This window comes from Quercus suber, unplaced genomic scaffold (assembly GCF_002906115.3).
Source record: "Quercus suber isolate HL8 unplaced genomic scaffold, Cork oak 2.0 scaffold_776, whole genome shotgun sequence".
Taxonomy (NCBI): Eukaryota; Viridiplantae; Streptophyta; class Magnoliopsida; order Fagales; family Fagaceae; genus Quercus; species Quercus suber.
The window spans coordinates 273,030-289,783 of NW_027070212.1; the positions used below are offsets into that span (position 1 = coordinate 273,030).

Here is a 16,754-nt window from a genome sequence, read left to right on the forward strand (position 1 = left end):
CAATGCCTGGTGTTCGATTGGGAGATTAAGAGAGGTGCAAGACTTTCTCAAGGAAATGAGCCGAAAAGGCCTCAATCCGCCGGTCCGCGACCGCGATCTCCTCATGGAAGGCCTGTTAAACGCCGGCCATCTCGAGGCAGCCAAGGATATGGCCAGAAAGATGGCGAAACAGGGCTTCGTGCGGCGACGGCGTGGGGTAAAGGTAAAGCCTGTGCGGCGGCGGCATAAGGAAGATGAGAGTGGCTGGTTATGGGCTTGTGGCCGTGTGTGTGAGAGAGCTGAGAGATGAAGAGGGAGAGGCAGAGGTCTGAGCTGAAATGAGGAGAGGAATAGGAAACTTTAGGGTTTTTAGCTATATATATGTGAGGGTAATTTAGTAATTATATATATATATATATATATAACCGGGTCTTATACGGGTCGGGTTTCGGGTCGGGTTTTAGGGTTTTTTAATAAAACCCGAACCTGACCCGGACCTGCTTCGGGTTTTTTTAAAAAAACCCATACCCGACNTCGCGGAAGCCTGAAGAGAAGCACACACGATGCTCTCTTGATGGAACAGAAACTAAACTGTTAGTTCCTGGGTAGTAAACCTCGAATCCACGAGGGGTTCTTTGAATCCACAAGGTGATAAATCTGGAATCCACCAGAGAATACAAAAGACACAAGTCTGAATTTTTATTGATAATAAACTATGAAAAAACGTTTACAGACTTTGGGGCCTATTTAAGGGCTCCTTAAAACTTGATTGACAAGAAAATATAATCTAAATTAACTCCTAATTGATACCTAACCATAATAGGAATCAAATTTGACCTAAAAAGCATTAAATGCACCTAAAAATAAGGAAATAAATGCCCTAAACCTAAAATAACGAAAATTACATAAAAATACCAAATATAAAAGATTACAAAAATTAATTAGAATATTTTGTCCTACATCAGAATAAAAAATAGTCTTGAAAAACTGAGTTTCATAAACCTCGACAGATACCCTATCTATTGAACTAGCTGTCAAGCCATGGGCTTCAATAGCTTTTAAACCTCGATAGATGCTAGCTATCAAGCTTTAAAATCTTGTACTTTCTGACTTGATTCTTGGACAAACTTGCATGGCTTTAACACTTAAACTTGAAATAAGGTTCCTTAAAGCATTAAACACATCCTAGATTTATCCAATTACAAGTAATGTGCGTTTTATCAAAGGATCAGCTAATTACATAAAATGTTGACATATGTTCCTAACATGAATCACATGTCCTAACATCTAGATCTCACAAGAGATTCACACACACAGTATATCAACAACCTCTAAAACGTGACTAGGGTTTTTTCTTTTTATACTTGGAGTAAAATATAAAACCCTACACTTTAAACCGGGCTTGGACTGAGTTCGAAAATTCTGCAGAAAAACAATCTATACGAGCTTCGAACGATCAAGTCTAATTTTTGATTGATTGAGCCTTGCAGAAATTGAATAGTAATTTCCTGCAGTTACTTGATTCCAACTTTACACATACACATACTTTGAGTAGCCTAAATCTAGACTAAACGTTTTGATCATGGTTTGCCAACATATACATATTGAAGTTCTAATATATTAGTTCCTAATTTCTTAGAACCTAACAGTATTAATTGATATTTACTAATACTGAAAACCAAAATTAGGAGTGGCAAATGGGTGGATTTGGATTGGAAAAGAAATAGGTCAAGTTCATGTGGATGGACAAGGGAGATAGGAAGTAATCAGGAACAACACTTGTTGTGATTCAAGTCACAAATGACGAAATTATTTATAATTTGAACCAAGACCTAGCACTATAATTTGTGAAAATAATTAGCTGTGGACAAGTTTCCTTCCTTTAAGTGGCAAGCTAATGGTAAATCTGCATTGTTCAAGTTCTAGATTGAGATTTGAGCAGGTATACTAGAGCCAGTCAAACGTCTCAAGACTCGAGAGGTTAAACATTATTTAACTACATGCAAAAAAAATTTCTAAAAGAGATGATATACGCACCAATGATGATTTGAACTTGTAGTTGCGATTTTGTGAAGGCCGGATTGGGAATAACATTCGTTTAGTGCTGATAACGAATAGTGGATTTGGATTTGAGCAATCAACAAGTTCATAGTCATAGAAATTTTGTCATTTTATAAATAGTAAATACACAAGAGGTAATTGTCACTTGTAATCTTAATAGTTGTCAGGTAGTATATAGTGGTAAAGTCTGTGGAGATGACTGATGAAGTTTCGGAATCAGTATATCGTTTGAGGAAGACGAAGTGGAAGTCATTTAACTTATAGATTGAAGTTGGTCAATTTTGCTTCTGATACCATATAATGTTTAGAAATGTGAAGGCTACTTATCAAAAAAAAAAAAGAAAAAAAGAAAAAGAAAAAGAAATGTGAAGGCTATTGTATATATAATTGAATTAATATTGATAATAAACATGTAAATTAAGAAAGTAGGTATCCAAGACACAACCAAATACTATCATCTATGATTAGTTTTAACTATTCTAATCTTTATCACTTTCTGATGAAACCCTTGCAGCTTTGTACAGGATACACAGTTTTCTTTCCTTTCCATATTTCTTTTTCCTCCATTTTCCTTGACCTCCTATCCTTTTTTTCCACAAGTCAATGGACGTCGCTCATCTAGACAAAATTTGGATAAGCTTGCCTTAAAAAAATGGAAATGCCAATTGCAAACAAAAGTACAAACAGGAGAACTTTTTGGAATTGTATGTAATCATTTACAATCTGATGGAACGGGTGAACAACGTAATCAGAATCTATATCTCACCTGTGTGCCATTTTAGTCTTTAGAGTTACCATTAATAATTATATATATACAGTTCTAAATATTTAAGAGTCTTTTAAATTATAAATCTATATCTCACCTAATATATCAAATCTTAATCCATTCAATCCAATAATAATAATAGTAATCATAATAAGGCTTAAAGCCTTGAAGACTTGGCCTGATTTGATAAGGATAAAGTTTTGAATAGTTTTAAAAATTGATTCAAACTTTTCATATTTTCCAAATTCTGTCCGTCTGTCAATCTTTGACGTGGGAGCAATGGCAGTGTTAGAGATATATATTAAACATATATTAGCCCAATGTAATAGGTCCAAGCCCATTCCTGCTTGTACTAGTAGTCTAGGGTTTAGTCGCCTATATATACTCATGTTAGGGTTCATTGTAACACAGGTTATTGTACTACACTCCTACACAATAAAGATGTAGCCCTTAAGGGATTCCTCCGTGGATGTAGGCCGTCAAGGCTGAACCACGTAACCCTCGTGTTCTCAGTGTTCCTATTCTATGCTTTCTCTTCCGCATCCACTCTAACATACACAACATGGTATAACACATTGTGTTTGATAATATTCTCCATTTAACATGGTATCAGAGTTAATATTCAACATGGTATCAGAGCCAAACTCCGTTCTTGGCATCAAACAAAATCTCTGACAATCAAAGAAGATTCTCATGTGCACACCACCATCAGAAGTCACACATGCTTCTCTACTGGATTTAGACTCCATGGCATCTCGCAGCCACCGTGGCTCAGTGCTGTGTCCAAGATCCACAAACTCAAGCAAAGCCGTGACTCAACTTCTCAGATCTGTGCAAATCCAAGCCTCGCCTGATGAAACCAACACCACAGACGTGATCCACGACCTCCCGCGACCAAAACCCAGGAACTCGGCCAACAAAGGAAGCTTCACGCGCCGCCACGCGCCGCCAACAGCTCCGGAACCTCCCACACGCGCCGCCTCAGATTCATGAATTTCAGATCGTTTTCATGGTACACGCGCCGCCCTGAAGGCCTCCTCGTTCACCGATCTACAAACCCTGAAATTCCGGCCATAATCTGACTCAACACGCGCCCTCACGCGCCGGTGGACTTCTCACGTGCCATCCACGCGCCGGTGGAATAACGTCACGCGCCCCACGCTCCTGAAGTCTGATGCTGACGTCATATGCTGACGTCATCCTGCCACGTCAGCGCCACGCAAGCCGTTGCCACATCAGCCCTAGTACACGTCAGCGACACGTCATAGGATGACGTCAGCGGCTCTGCTGCCCGATCCGTGACCCGACCCGGAAACCCGGAACCGACCCGGACCAGTATCCGTTGACTTTGACCCTGGACCAGTTGACTTTGACTTTTTGCGTTGACCTTTGACCAAAAGTCAAAATTTCCGAAAGGGCCTATCTTGCTCAGTTTTTCGCGTAGATTCCGATTTTGGACTCCGTTTCTTCATTTGAAACTCCAAAATTGGTCAATTGGCACATTCTTCATTGTGGTTTCTTCAAAGGCATTCTTCAAGGCATCTCCAAGTGATCTTCTCATGCTTATCCAACCTCAAGCCTTCATCAAGCTTCCGCCTTGAGTTTGAGGGAGGGTGTTAGAGATATATATTAAACATATATTAGCCCAATGTAATAGGCCCAAACTCATTCCTGCTTGTACTAGTAGTCTAGGGTTTAGTCGCCTATATATACTCATGTTAGGGTTCATTGTAACACAGGTTATTGTACTACACTCCTATACAATAAAGATGTAGCCCTTAAGGGATTCCTCCGTGGATGTAGGCCGTCAAAGCTGAACCACGTAACCCTCGTGTTCTCAGTGTTCCTATTCTATGCTTCCTCTTCCGCATCCACTCTAGCATACACAACATGGTATAACACATTGTGTTTGATAATATTCTCCATTTAACATGGTATCAGAGCTAATATTCAACAGGCAGGACAAAATGAAAAAAAGAAAAAGAAAAAAACGGTAGAAGAAAAGCACGGAACACAAGATGACGATTGAGATTAGGTACTTATTTGATGCAATTATTTAATGTAATTACTATGAATGATTGAGGTTTAAAATTGTAAAAAGTAATTTTAACTCTCAATCACTAAATTAAAAAAAAAAAAAAAAAAAGTAAGGATTTGTTTGGATACTGCTTATTGCTGAAAGCTGAAACTGAAAACACTGTAGCGAAATAATTTTTAAATGTGTAAATAGTACTGTAGGACCCAATTTTAAAGTTAGATTTACTGAAATCCATACTTGCGGATCTCGTAAACAGTGTACAAGACCCATAGAAAAATGCCTAATGCAAAAAGAGAAATAATTTCAGTACAATCCAAACTCAACCTAAGAATGGTATAAAATTATTGTGAGAGAGGGGAGGGGGATAAATTGCATGGTGCAATTGCATATAGCAATTGCATCCAATCTCAATTCTCAAGCTAAGGAGGGTGCAATTAGCAATGTGACAACAATCAAGGGACGTGATGGCACACTGCGACTGATTTTTTCTTCCTTTCTATTTTCTAGTTCAATTTAAATTTAACGGCTGAAATCTGGTATTTACTTTGTTCACTTTGATACGGAAACAATCTACGGCCAATATTTAAATCAACATGATATGACAATGTTTTTGTACCGGCCTAAGTATCAAAACCACAAATATCAACAAAATCAGTTGGTACGGTACAGAATTTACTGGTTTGGTATGTAAAATTCAACTGTCACACACACTTAGTAATTTTAGTGAAGTAATCCTTAAAGGGTAGATCTAAGATATTGACTAACCACTTAAATTTACTCTAAAAGGCTTATTAATGCTAAGCTTTAGTTAAACAATATTTCAATTTTTTTTAAGTGTATTTCAAAATTTTAAATTTAGGTTAATCTAAATTTATCAAGTTGTTAAGAGACGTCCTGAATCTTAATGATATTGACTAATCTTATTTATGAAGAGAAATAGGGTGAAAATTCCCTTCCTCCATTTGTCATAACAATTTGTTAAAATAAAAAATAAAAAAATTTATCTGCTTGACCGACTTATGGTATGATAAATACTCCTTCCGTCCTATTTTGTTTGTCCTCTATTCTATTTTGAGATGTCCCAAAATATTGTCCTGTTTCTAAAAATAAAAGTCATTAATTTACTAATGTTCCTATTATACTCCTATTTTATTTTCAAAACTATTTTTTGATAAATTTATTTAAGGGTAGTTTTGAAAACTTATACATTTTTAAAAGGTAGATAAGACAATAAATGATATTTCCTTAAAAAATTTGACTTTTCAAACAGGACAAACAAAGTGGGATCGAGGGAGTAGATAAGTTTGGAGAAGGTTTAAATTTTCAAACTAAAGTTGGATGGATTTGGAATAAAATTCTTAAAGTTTAATGGGATTTGATATCATAATAAATAGAAAAAGGATTTGAGAAGGTTCTGCTCGGCATGGAAAATAACTAATAGGTGTATGTGTAAGCACAGTTGAAGACTGAATTTTCCACGAAGTATCGACCACGGAGAAAGTGAGATCCTTACAATGATCTCGGAAGACCTAGAGAAAACGATATTCCAATTCATGTCAGCCAATGAGCACCTGGATGATTACACATATAACAAAATTGGCTGTCTCCTCATAATGACCTTTACTCAAATAATTGGAGCTTGAAAGGGATTTTTGGCAATGGATTTTGTTTTTTTATTTTTTTTTATTTTTTGGTAATTACTTTTAGCAATGCCTTTTTTTTTTTTTTTAAGAATCTACTTTTAGCAATGCTAATTCATCATAAAATCTAGAAATATAAGAAGGGTAACACAAATGGTCAGTACGTCTAATTTCAAATTTCAGTTCCTCCATCAGTGAATATACATATATACCATCTCCTCTATCACTATTCACTACTTTTCTCTGCGAGTTGCAATGAGTTAAACTCTACAATTAAGCACTCTCTCTCGGACAAAAACTTGCAATACATTCTGTATACCTTCAATATGTCCTATGATAAGAGGGCTCGTATAATATTTTCCTATTACAAAATGTAGAAGCATTATTGTTACAAGCTTGTAATATGTGCCTACATTTGAGTCACGTGGATTAGAAAGGGTAAAAAATAAAGTTGATAATAACCAGACAACTTGGATTTCTATATTTTATTTTACTATTTAGTTTATTTTTACTATTATTTATGGGTTCCATTGCATTTTTTAGTACTATTCATGAGCCCCACTGTACTATTTCAGCTAACTTTTACCTTTATCTATAGTATTTTTAGCAAAAAGTTTTCAGTTTCTGCAAAATAAACAGATTCTAAACAGACTCTTACTTTCTCTTTTCATCAATTAATTAACTATCCCATATTTCACGTTCTTCTATAGATTTATTCTTGAGAGATAAATCATTATGGAATCTAAAGTTGATATTGTAGACGAAAAAAATTAAACTATTACTTATTAGAATCTTATAGAAAGCCCTAAGGAAAAAAAAAAAGAAAAAGAAGAAGCTTAATATAAGGTAATTATTTTGAGCATTTGTGACTTCTTACAATTATAATAAATCAATTTTATAGGAGCATTTACACGAACTTATTTGAAATTCTCAAATCTTAATATGATGTTTTCTTCTTTTTCTGTAATACACATATTAGATATTTTTTTTTCCCTTAATAAGAATACTATAACTTTCATTAAGAAGAAGAGAAATTCAAAACATCATGAGCTAAAGTGGACTTAATCATATTAGAATTTTCCTCTATCCATGTTATGTTACATAGCTAGCAACACCCTTGACATATATTGGTACCTATTTCTTTCATCGGTTATGAAGCTAATAATTAAAATCTGCTGAAGTGCTTCCACATAAGTTGTCCCTACATTTACTTTCTCTTTTCATTAATAAATCAACTATCCCCTGTTTCACGTTCTTCTATAGATTTTTTTTTTTTTGAGAGATAAATCATTATGGAATCTAAAGTTGATATTGTAGACGGAAAAAATTAGACTTTTACTAATTAGAATCTTAATACAAGGCCCTAATTAAAAAAAAAAAAAAAAACTTAATATAATGTAATTATTTTGGACAGTATTTTGGTCCTTAACCTATCCGTGTTACTGTTCTCTCAAATGACTGGAAGACTGGAAATTATGAATAGAGTATAAGATGGCGGAAAACATGGCTTTGTTCAAATAGTTAACAAGGAATTTAGATGGTGATGGGGAGGTTCAAACGTTTCATCTCTGAATTTTTTGGTGGACTGGCTCTTATTCTTCTGGTTCATGCTCAGGATCAATCAGGTATGATAATCTAAACCTTGCAATTTTATTGGTTTAGGCTATGGCTATGGCTAAGATATTGTTATTTCTCTGTCACAGACTTCATAAGCATAGATTGTGGGTTGCCAGAAAATTCGAGCTATACAGAGTGGAAAACAGGCGTAGATTACATTTCTGACGCGGGATTCATAGACTCTGGCATAAATAGGCAGATATCAACTGAATTTAAAGGTGATCTTCAACAACAAGTATGGAGTCTCAGAAGCTTTCCTGAAGGAATCCGAAACTGTTACAGCATAAGGATTACGCAAGGCACCAAGTATTTGATCCGAGCAACTTTCTTCTATGGAAATTATGACGGAGAAAGTAAGTTACCAGAATTTGATGTTCATCTAGGAGCAAATATGTGGAATACCATCAAAATAACGAATGTATCCAATGGTTTCGTTAAGGAGCTGATACATGTACCACTTCTAAATTATATACAACTGTGTCTTGTAAATACGCAACGTGGGACACCGTTTATAACTGCAATAGAGTTAAGGCCACTGCCCAATTCGACGTATGAGACAACAGATGGATCCCTAGAACGCTTTTGGCGCGTGGATGTTGGTTCCAAAAGCAATTCACAATACAGGTTAGTCATTTATTTGGACCTTATCTTAATAAAAGTATAAAAGACAGTTTGCAATAATGGCAGTGAAGTAGCGGGTTTGACTTAAGCTCAACTCATAAATTTCTTTGTCATTGAATATGAGGTTAGTAATTCTAAACTAACCTACACCAATAACCGATTAATTTCTTAACTAGAGCATTATTTTTGGTATATTATGCTTCCCTTAACCCCCACCCCAACAAACTTTGCTTTGAGGTTCTGTCCCGGCTTCCCATCCTTCTCCGTCAACCTTCCTATTTCCTTAAATCAAATTCTCTCTTATTCTTTCTATGGAGCCTCCATATCTTGATTTCCACAGTAAAATTTCAATTTATCTAAACTAAATCACCTCAAAATTTCACTTCGTGAAAAACTTGATTTCTCTCATAAAATAAAAAGACACAACTTGAATCAATAAGGGGGAAAAAAAAAAAAAAAAAAAATACTTGAATCAATAAGGAAAAAAAAAAAAAAACTCTCTGAAATTTTACAAATTTAGAAAAACCTAAAAGAAATCTTAAGAGAACACGGAAAATGTTGAGAAATCCTAATTTGTGTTAAGCAAAAAATTGGGCTAAAAAGAAGAAGAAGAAGAAAATATCATCAAAAAAAATTTCTTAAATAGATCATAATTGATACCTTATAATATAAAAACTCAATTTATACTCGCATATTCTTAAAAAAATCTCTAAAAAAGAAAAAAAATGTATTCTAAAAATTAAATAAAAAATATAATAAACACCAAAAAATTGAACCTTGGTTGTAGCTAATGGCTACAACTCTTACTAAAAAAATTAACATTGTATCATATTTTGAAAATCTAACTATTCCATTGCATGTTCATTATGTCTTCAACGTACTTGTGAAATTTTGTGTCAATTGGATGTTATTTACCATTCAATTCATAAACTTATTTTTTATGCATAATTTTAGACTATAAAAACTTGAAATTTAAACACTTAATTGAAAACAAAACTGTTGATCTTTGATCTTCTGAAAATTTTGTAAGCATGAATGATATAAGAAGAAATTGTAATTTAATAGTGGATTTATCAAAATTTAGATCCAGTTTAAAGAAATTTAGTAGAGTTGTAGTAATTAGTCACAACCTAGCATGTAGCCAAAATAGTGCTTGAGTTAAAATTCACGATTTGAAAATTTCCATCCCAAGAGACCAAATATTTCAAATACTTAAATGGCTTTATCTTCTTTTTGTACTCACAATCAGATGGAGATTTACAGTCAAAATATTCTATTCGTAATAAGTTTAACTAAAGTTAACAAACTTAGTTTTGAATCTCACAGACTTCTTTGATATAGACCTGTTCCAAAAGTGAACCTCCAGTCCATGCACTTCAAAATCTCATTGAAGCTGTGAATCACATAGACCTCTAGTCTATGTCTCCAAGACCACCCTTAAAGGTTTAGATCCAACACCTTTGATAACTAGTTTGTAGCAACTTCAAATTTACCAGTTATGATAATATATATATTACTTCAAACCTTATATAAAACCCTTCAAGATCTCATCAAGAAATCAAATTTAGTGTTGAATTCCAAAAGGAGAATAGTACAAGCCATTTTAGAAGTCATGTTTCGAGTTCTAAATTACATCAAAGGCTTCCCATTGAAATTTTTTTTTTTCGTCCTTTATTTTTCCCCTCTCATTTTTTTATCTTCCATTTAAAATTCAACAGTTACCTTTTGTAGATCTCAAGCTACTCACAGACTTTATATCACTTTTGAACTAGTGGTGGCTCGAAGATTATTTTCTAGGGGTTTAATAAAAAACATAAATTATACAAAATTTTAAACAAAAGATAAATTAAATATATCGACATCACTGTTTTAAAAACCGGACCGGACCGGCCGGTCCGACCGGTTCAACCGGGAACCGGGGGCCAATCCGGTCCGGTTATAAGCTCCAAAACCGGTCAATAACCGGTCAACAACCGGAAAACCGGCCAAAAACCGGTCAAAAACCGGGGTTGAACCGGAAATTACAAAAAAAACGGTTCTATGACCGGTTCGGTTTTTAAAACCATGATCGACATCACCAAAAAAAAAAAAATCTTAATACATAAAGTTTTTGGGGGCAAAACCTCAATAAAAAAAAATTCTTTAAAATACAAATTAGCATATATTTAAAGTTAAGAAAATATTAACAAAAGAGAGGAGAAAAAAAATAACGTTTATTAATATTCTTTGATTGCCATCAAACCATAACATAAGATCACAACTCGCCATGGCCAAAATTGTGTACAATTATGTGATACTAGAATTTTCCTTCTTGAATTGTTGATGAGTTTCAACGTATCATTTATGACGTTCAAGAGTGCCATCACTCTTCTTTCTTTCTGGTGTCGAGATTTTCCAAGCTGGGGTGAGATGATGGGGAATGTAATGAGTAGTCTCCTTTAAAGATTTATAAGAAGCAGTGTTTCTAGCACCATCACTCTTTTTTTTTTTTTTTTGGCTAGGTAATTGGTTATTGCGGGGGCTCGAACTTCTGAGCTAGCGGTTTCATGGTAAACCGGGTACCACTTGGTTTAGTGGTTCTTTAGTATTCCTAATTTTCTTATGGATTGGTTATTTAGGAATTTAGGGTCTGTTTGGTAGTAGTATTTAAGTATTGTTGTTCAGTTTTTAATATTGTGAAAATATGTTTTTAAGTATTATAGAAATACGTGTCAAAAATTTATTGTTGTTTATACACTAAAAACTGTTATTTAAAAGCCACTACTAAACAGGCACTTAGTCTTTCTACAAAAAGATTTCCTAATAGCTTATATATGGCTTTATTCTAGCTAATAATATTGATAATGAGATTAATTTAACAAAATTCATGACATTTATTTTAAATCCTGAGGGTATAATTGCCTAATGGTTATCTTTATCTTTATCTTTTTTCTTTAAGGCTATTTTTTAATTATTATTTTAATTCCAAACAACCTGCAAATATATTCAAGATTCAATTTTTTATTACCAAAATCCTTAAACTTTAAACCTTACATAAAACCCTTCAAGATCTCATCAAGAATTCTAATTTAGTGCTGAATTCCAAAAGATCCTACACTGGCGACAAAAAAAATGGTACGAGTCATTTTAGAAATCAATGTTTCGAGTTCTGAATTAGATCATAGGCTCTCAAGCCCATTGACTCTTTCCCGTCCTTTGTTTTTCTCCTCTCATATTTTTATCTTCCATTTAAAATTCAATAATTACTTCTATAGATCTCAAGCTACTCGCCAAGTTTACATCTCTTTTGAACAGAATATAAATTCAATTAGTTCCTGGAGTATGCTAAATATATTGTTTTACTTAGGTATAAATACGATGTTTATGATCGCATTTGGTGGCCCTATAATTACGAAAAGTGGACAGGTCTTAGTACCTCGCTTACAATTGAATCCCCAAGTTCCAATCCTTATCGGCCACCATCTGTCGTCATGAGTACTGCTGCCACACCAATTAATGATAGTGCTCCCTTGTACTTTCAGTGGTACCCAGAGGATGCAACTTCAAAATATTATATCTACATGCACTTTGCCGAAGTTGTAAAGCTAAAAGCCAACCAGTCCAGATCATTCAACGTTATACTAAATGGGGAGCACTGGTATGGACCTTATGTTCCAGATTATTTGTGGACATTCACTTTGTATAGCAAAGATGCATTGACTAGTACTGGAGGACAATATGTTTTTTCACTCGTGAAAACTGAAAATTCAACACTTCCACCCATCATCAATGCAATTGAGATATATTCAGTGAAAAATCTCTTGCAATCAGAAACTGACCAAGAAGATGGTATGTATTTCACTGTGCATTTCATTATCCTTGTTTGCAAAATTGCTATAGAATTTTACTTACTTGGATCATCAATTTGAAAATATTAGTTGGTGCTATAACAAAGATCAAGTCAACTTATGGAGTAAAAAGAAACTGGCAAGGAGATCCGTGTGCCCCACAAGCATACTCGTGGGAAGGTCTAAATTGTAGATATGATGGTTATAATGCCCCAAGAGTAATATCCTTGTAAGTTAAGGCCTTCAGATAAGATTTTTGGCTTTCAAACATGCTTTGGAGTATCTCCTAATTAACTAGCTTATTGTAATCAGGGATTTGTCCTCTAGTGAATTGACTGGAGCAATATCTGCCGATATATCAACTCTCGTAATGTTACAATATTTGTAAGTATTATTGCCAAATCAGGTCACAATTATTTAGGACATCCAATATATTAATTATAAATTATTTGCTTATTTCAGGGATTTATCAAACAATAGCTTAACTGGATCAGTTCCTGATGTTTTGTCGAAATTGCAATATTTGGAGGTCTTGTAAGTTATTTGGATTTTTGCACTAATTCTACAAATTTCTTTGTTAAAAATATGAAGAATCACATTCACTATCCGTACAAAAATTTAAAACAAAGCCAAATCTGTGGTTCAATTTCAACCGAACTTGTTGATAACTAATAATAAGTGTAACTGATTTTCCTATTTTAGGGATCTATCAAACAACAGCTTAATAGGATCATTACTATATTCTTTTTCTCAGTTGTTTTGAAATGAGTACAAACTCTTAAAATAAATAAATATATGGATTTTATATTGTTTTATTATTTTTGTACTAAGAACCAACCAATTTCATACTCATTAAAATAAGCATAATTGAATTGACGTGAAAAACTTCCAATTTTAATTTTTTTGGAAAGCAGTGGTAATGAGGTTAATAGGTATCCTTTTGAAGGCAAAACTTTTGTATGCGCCGAGCACATACACCCTTTGTTAGTGAGACAAAGGTCTCATAGGCATGGCCTATGAGAAACCTTTTCCTTTTGTAGATATGCTCCCCTAAGTTTATATGCTTCATTTGGATAGTAGCACAAAATTCTATTATTATTATTTTTTATTATTTTTTTGGGTAAAATACTATTTTGGTCCCTAAACTTTACTAAAAATTTGTTTTTCGTCCCTAAACTTTAAAAAGTTCTTTTTTCATCTCTAAACTTTGTAAATAGTTTTTTGAATAGTATAAAGACAAAAATAAGGAGGTAAAAATAACGTTTTCAATAGTTTAGGGATGAAAAACAAACCTTTAGTAAAGTTTAAAGACATAAATAAAACATTTTCAATAGTTTAAGGACAAAATATGAATTTTTCAATAATTTAGAGACGAAAAATGAACTTCTTAAAGTTTAGGGATGAAAAACAAACTTTTGGTAAAGTTTATATATGGACTAAAATAATATTTTATCATTTTTTTTTTAAGAAACAAACACACATTAATATGTGTTAACCTTATAGCTCGAACTGCTCCTCCCCTAAAACTTCAAACACTTGCTTATGGAAGTGCCAATTAAATTAAAGCTAGCTCTTTTATTATATAATTCTTCTCTGAATAATTTTATTCTTAAACAAGTATTAGGTAATATCCTACTATATAAGGATTCAATTTAATTTAAAATACTTCAAAACTTAATGAATAACTTCATATTCTAGAAAATTAGTAAGGATACATAAGTATAAAATATTTAGTAAAAAACAAAAAATTAAAGTGAATATATATTCTGCCTTACACTAGTTTCCTTTTCTTTTCATTCGTTTTTCATCTCTATCATTTTTTTTCCTTTCTTCATCTTCTTCTTCTTCACTTTTCTTTTCTTTATTTTCCCTTTCGTATTTTTGTTTGGCCAAATTGACGAATTGTAGCGTTGGATGGGGAAGGAGAAAAGTTGAATAATAGGTTTTTTCTTTTGAGATCACTTTGTAAAATAATATTTGATTTAGGAATTAGGATTATATCTAGAATGATATATTTTTACAGTACTATCTAATTTTTCAGAAGGGTTCTCATAATTGATCACATAACTTTTTTTTTTTCAGTGGGTGTAAATGTGTAATTATAAAAAAGTACCAAAACTCTTACATTTTTTTTTTCCAAATTTCAGTGGGTGTAATTGCACCCATTACAATGTGTTACCCTGCCTCCTGTTACCTATTCAATGTTAAAACGGGGGAAAATCATATTCACTTTACCCTTGCAGAAACTTAGAACGAAATCAGCTCAATGGTTCTATTCCAGCTGAACTCATAAAAAGATCGAAGAGTGGTTCGCTATTGTTAAGGTATGATTTTTGTCAAAAGAGATGAACTCTGTAATATCATAATTTTATTTTGCTCCAATTTTCAAAAATAAATAATGTCTGTACATAGTTTCTCAACAAAAACCTAAAGTATCGTTATTGTTATCATACACTAATATTATACTTTTTCTGCCTCAATTTGTTTGTCATATTTCAAAAATTCAACTTTTTAACGGAACATCATTTTTGTCTTGTTTGGAATATAAAAATGTATTAGTTTTCAAAACTACCCTCAAATAAATTTATCAAAAATGGTTTTAAAAATAAAGTAGGGGCATAATAGAAATATTGATAAATTAATGAATTTTAATTTTAGAAACAAGATAATATTTTGGGATATTCCAAAATAGAATAGATGACATACAAATTAAGACGGAGTGAGTATTTGACTATGATATTCCTTGCTGATCACTTCCAATTGTTGCTATTAACCTCATTGTTGGTAGTGTGGGAGAAAATTCAAACCTTTGTGCATCGGATTCATGTGAGAGGAAAAAGTCGAAGAACAATATTGTCGTTTTAATACTGGCATCAGTTGTTGGTTTGCTTATCCTCTCATTGACTATAGCGGCTATCTTTTGTGGGCTCACAAGGAGGAAAAAACAGGATAAGACTAGAGGTTAGGACATTAAATTAATATAAGATACACATTCTTGGAAACAAAGAAAACTTCAATTCTCCTAAGATATGTGCCTAATATACTTTTGATGATCTTAGCAGTTGCGCTAGTTGATACTGAACCAAACGTCCAGAATCGGCCACTGGAGTCAATGCAACGACAAGTGACATATTCTGATCTCGAAAGAATCACCAACAACTTTGAGAGGATTCTTGGCAAGGGCGGATTTGGAACAGTTTACTATGGCTGCATGGATGGAATTCGTGTAGCAGTAAAGGTGTTCTCTCCATCATCAGTTCAAGGGTATCAACAATTTCAAGCAGAGGCAAGCCACTATAACATAGAATTCTTGATCTCCGATACACACCTTTCCATACAGCGATTATTATACTAAATTAGTTAGGATGATTTGAGTTGCAGGTAAAACTTCTTGTGAGAGTTCATCATAAAAACTTGACTACCCTTCTCGGGTATTGCTACGAAGGAACCAACATGGGGCTCGTTTATGAGTACATGGCCAACAGAGACTTAGAAGCACAATTGTCAGGTTTGGTCACAATTAAAACTAGCTTATAATGATATCATGGAGACCCAACAATCATATTGATTTGATTTTTGAAAACTAGAAGGCTAAATTGACTCAACTAATAGTATAGGGAACAATTGTATTTGGCCAATAGTAGAAGGGTCAAGTTATTAATTTAAGCCAATTTTTATTTTGAAGCAACATAAAAATAATTTCCCCTCAAAAAATTTTCTTAAACAACGCGATCAAGGTTAATTTATTTGAACTACACAACTAGGTTAAGGCGATTATTTACGGATGCAGGTCATAATACAAATATCTTGAGTTGGCAAGCAAGACTTCAAATAGCAATTGATGCAGCTGAAGGTTAGCAATACGATGATTTGTATAAATATTTTTAAAATGTTTAATCTTTTCATTATTTTTCTATAATTAATAATGCATTGTAAAACAGGTTTGGAGTATTTGCATCATGGTTGTAAGCCACCCATAATCCATAGGGATGTGAAGACCACAAACATTTTGTTGAACGAAAAGTTCAATGCCAAACTAGGTGATTTTGGACTATCAAAGATTTTCCAAACTGATAGCGGAACACATGTGTCAACAAATGTTGTTGGCACCCCTGGATACTTGGACCCTGAGTGAGTATTTTTGTTATTTAGTTGTAAGTTTTTTTTTTTTTTTTTTTTTTTTTTTTTTTTTTTTTTTTAATACA

The 16,754-nt window shown here is 33.3% G+C and overlaps 1 protein-coding gene across 2 annotated transcripts; it reads left to right on the forward strand.

The window, feature by feature from the left end:
- The first annotated feature begins 7,885 nt into the window (after positions 1–7,885).
- Positions 7,886–16,713, forward strand: LOC112033270 (LRR receptor-like serine/threonine-protein kinase IOS1). Of its 2 annotated transcripts, none has more exons than XM_065767135.1 (12): positions 7,886–8,109; positions 8,188–8,725; positions 12,069–12,550; positions 12,640–12,778; positions 12,862–12,933; positions 13,012–13,083; positions 14,793–14,873; positions 15,338–15,510; positions 15,609–15,835; positions 15,931–16,057; positions 16,340–16,402; positions 16,491–16,713. In XM_065767135.1, the coding sequence occupies exons 1-12, from the start codon at positions 8,022–8,024 to the stop codon at positions 16,682–16,684; spliced, it is 2,256 nt and encodes a 751-aa protein (XP_065623207.1). In that variant the 5' UTR covers positions 7,886–8,021; the 3' UTR covers positions 16,685–16,713. The 2 variants fall into 2 exon arrangements, with proteins under 2 accessions (XP_065623207.1, XP_065623208.1); XM_065767136.1 differs by having other exon boundaries at positions 7,887–8,109; positions 15,612–15,835.
- Positions 16,714–16,754: the final 41 nt, after the last annotated feature.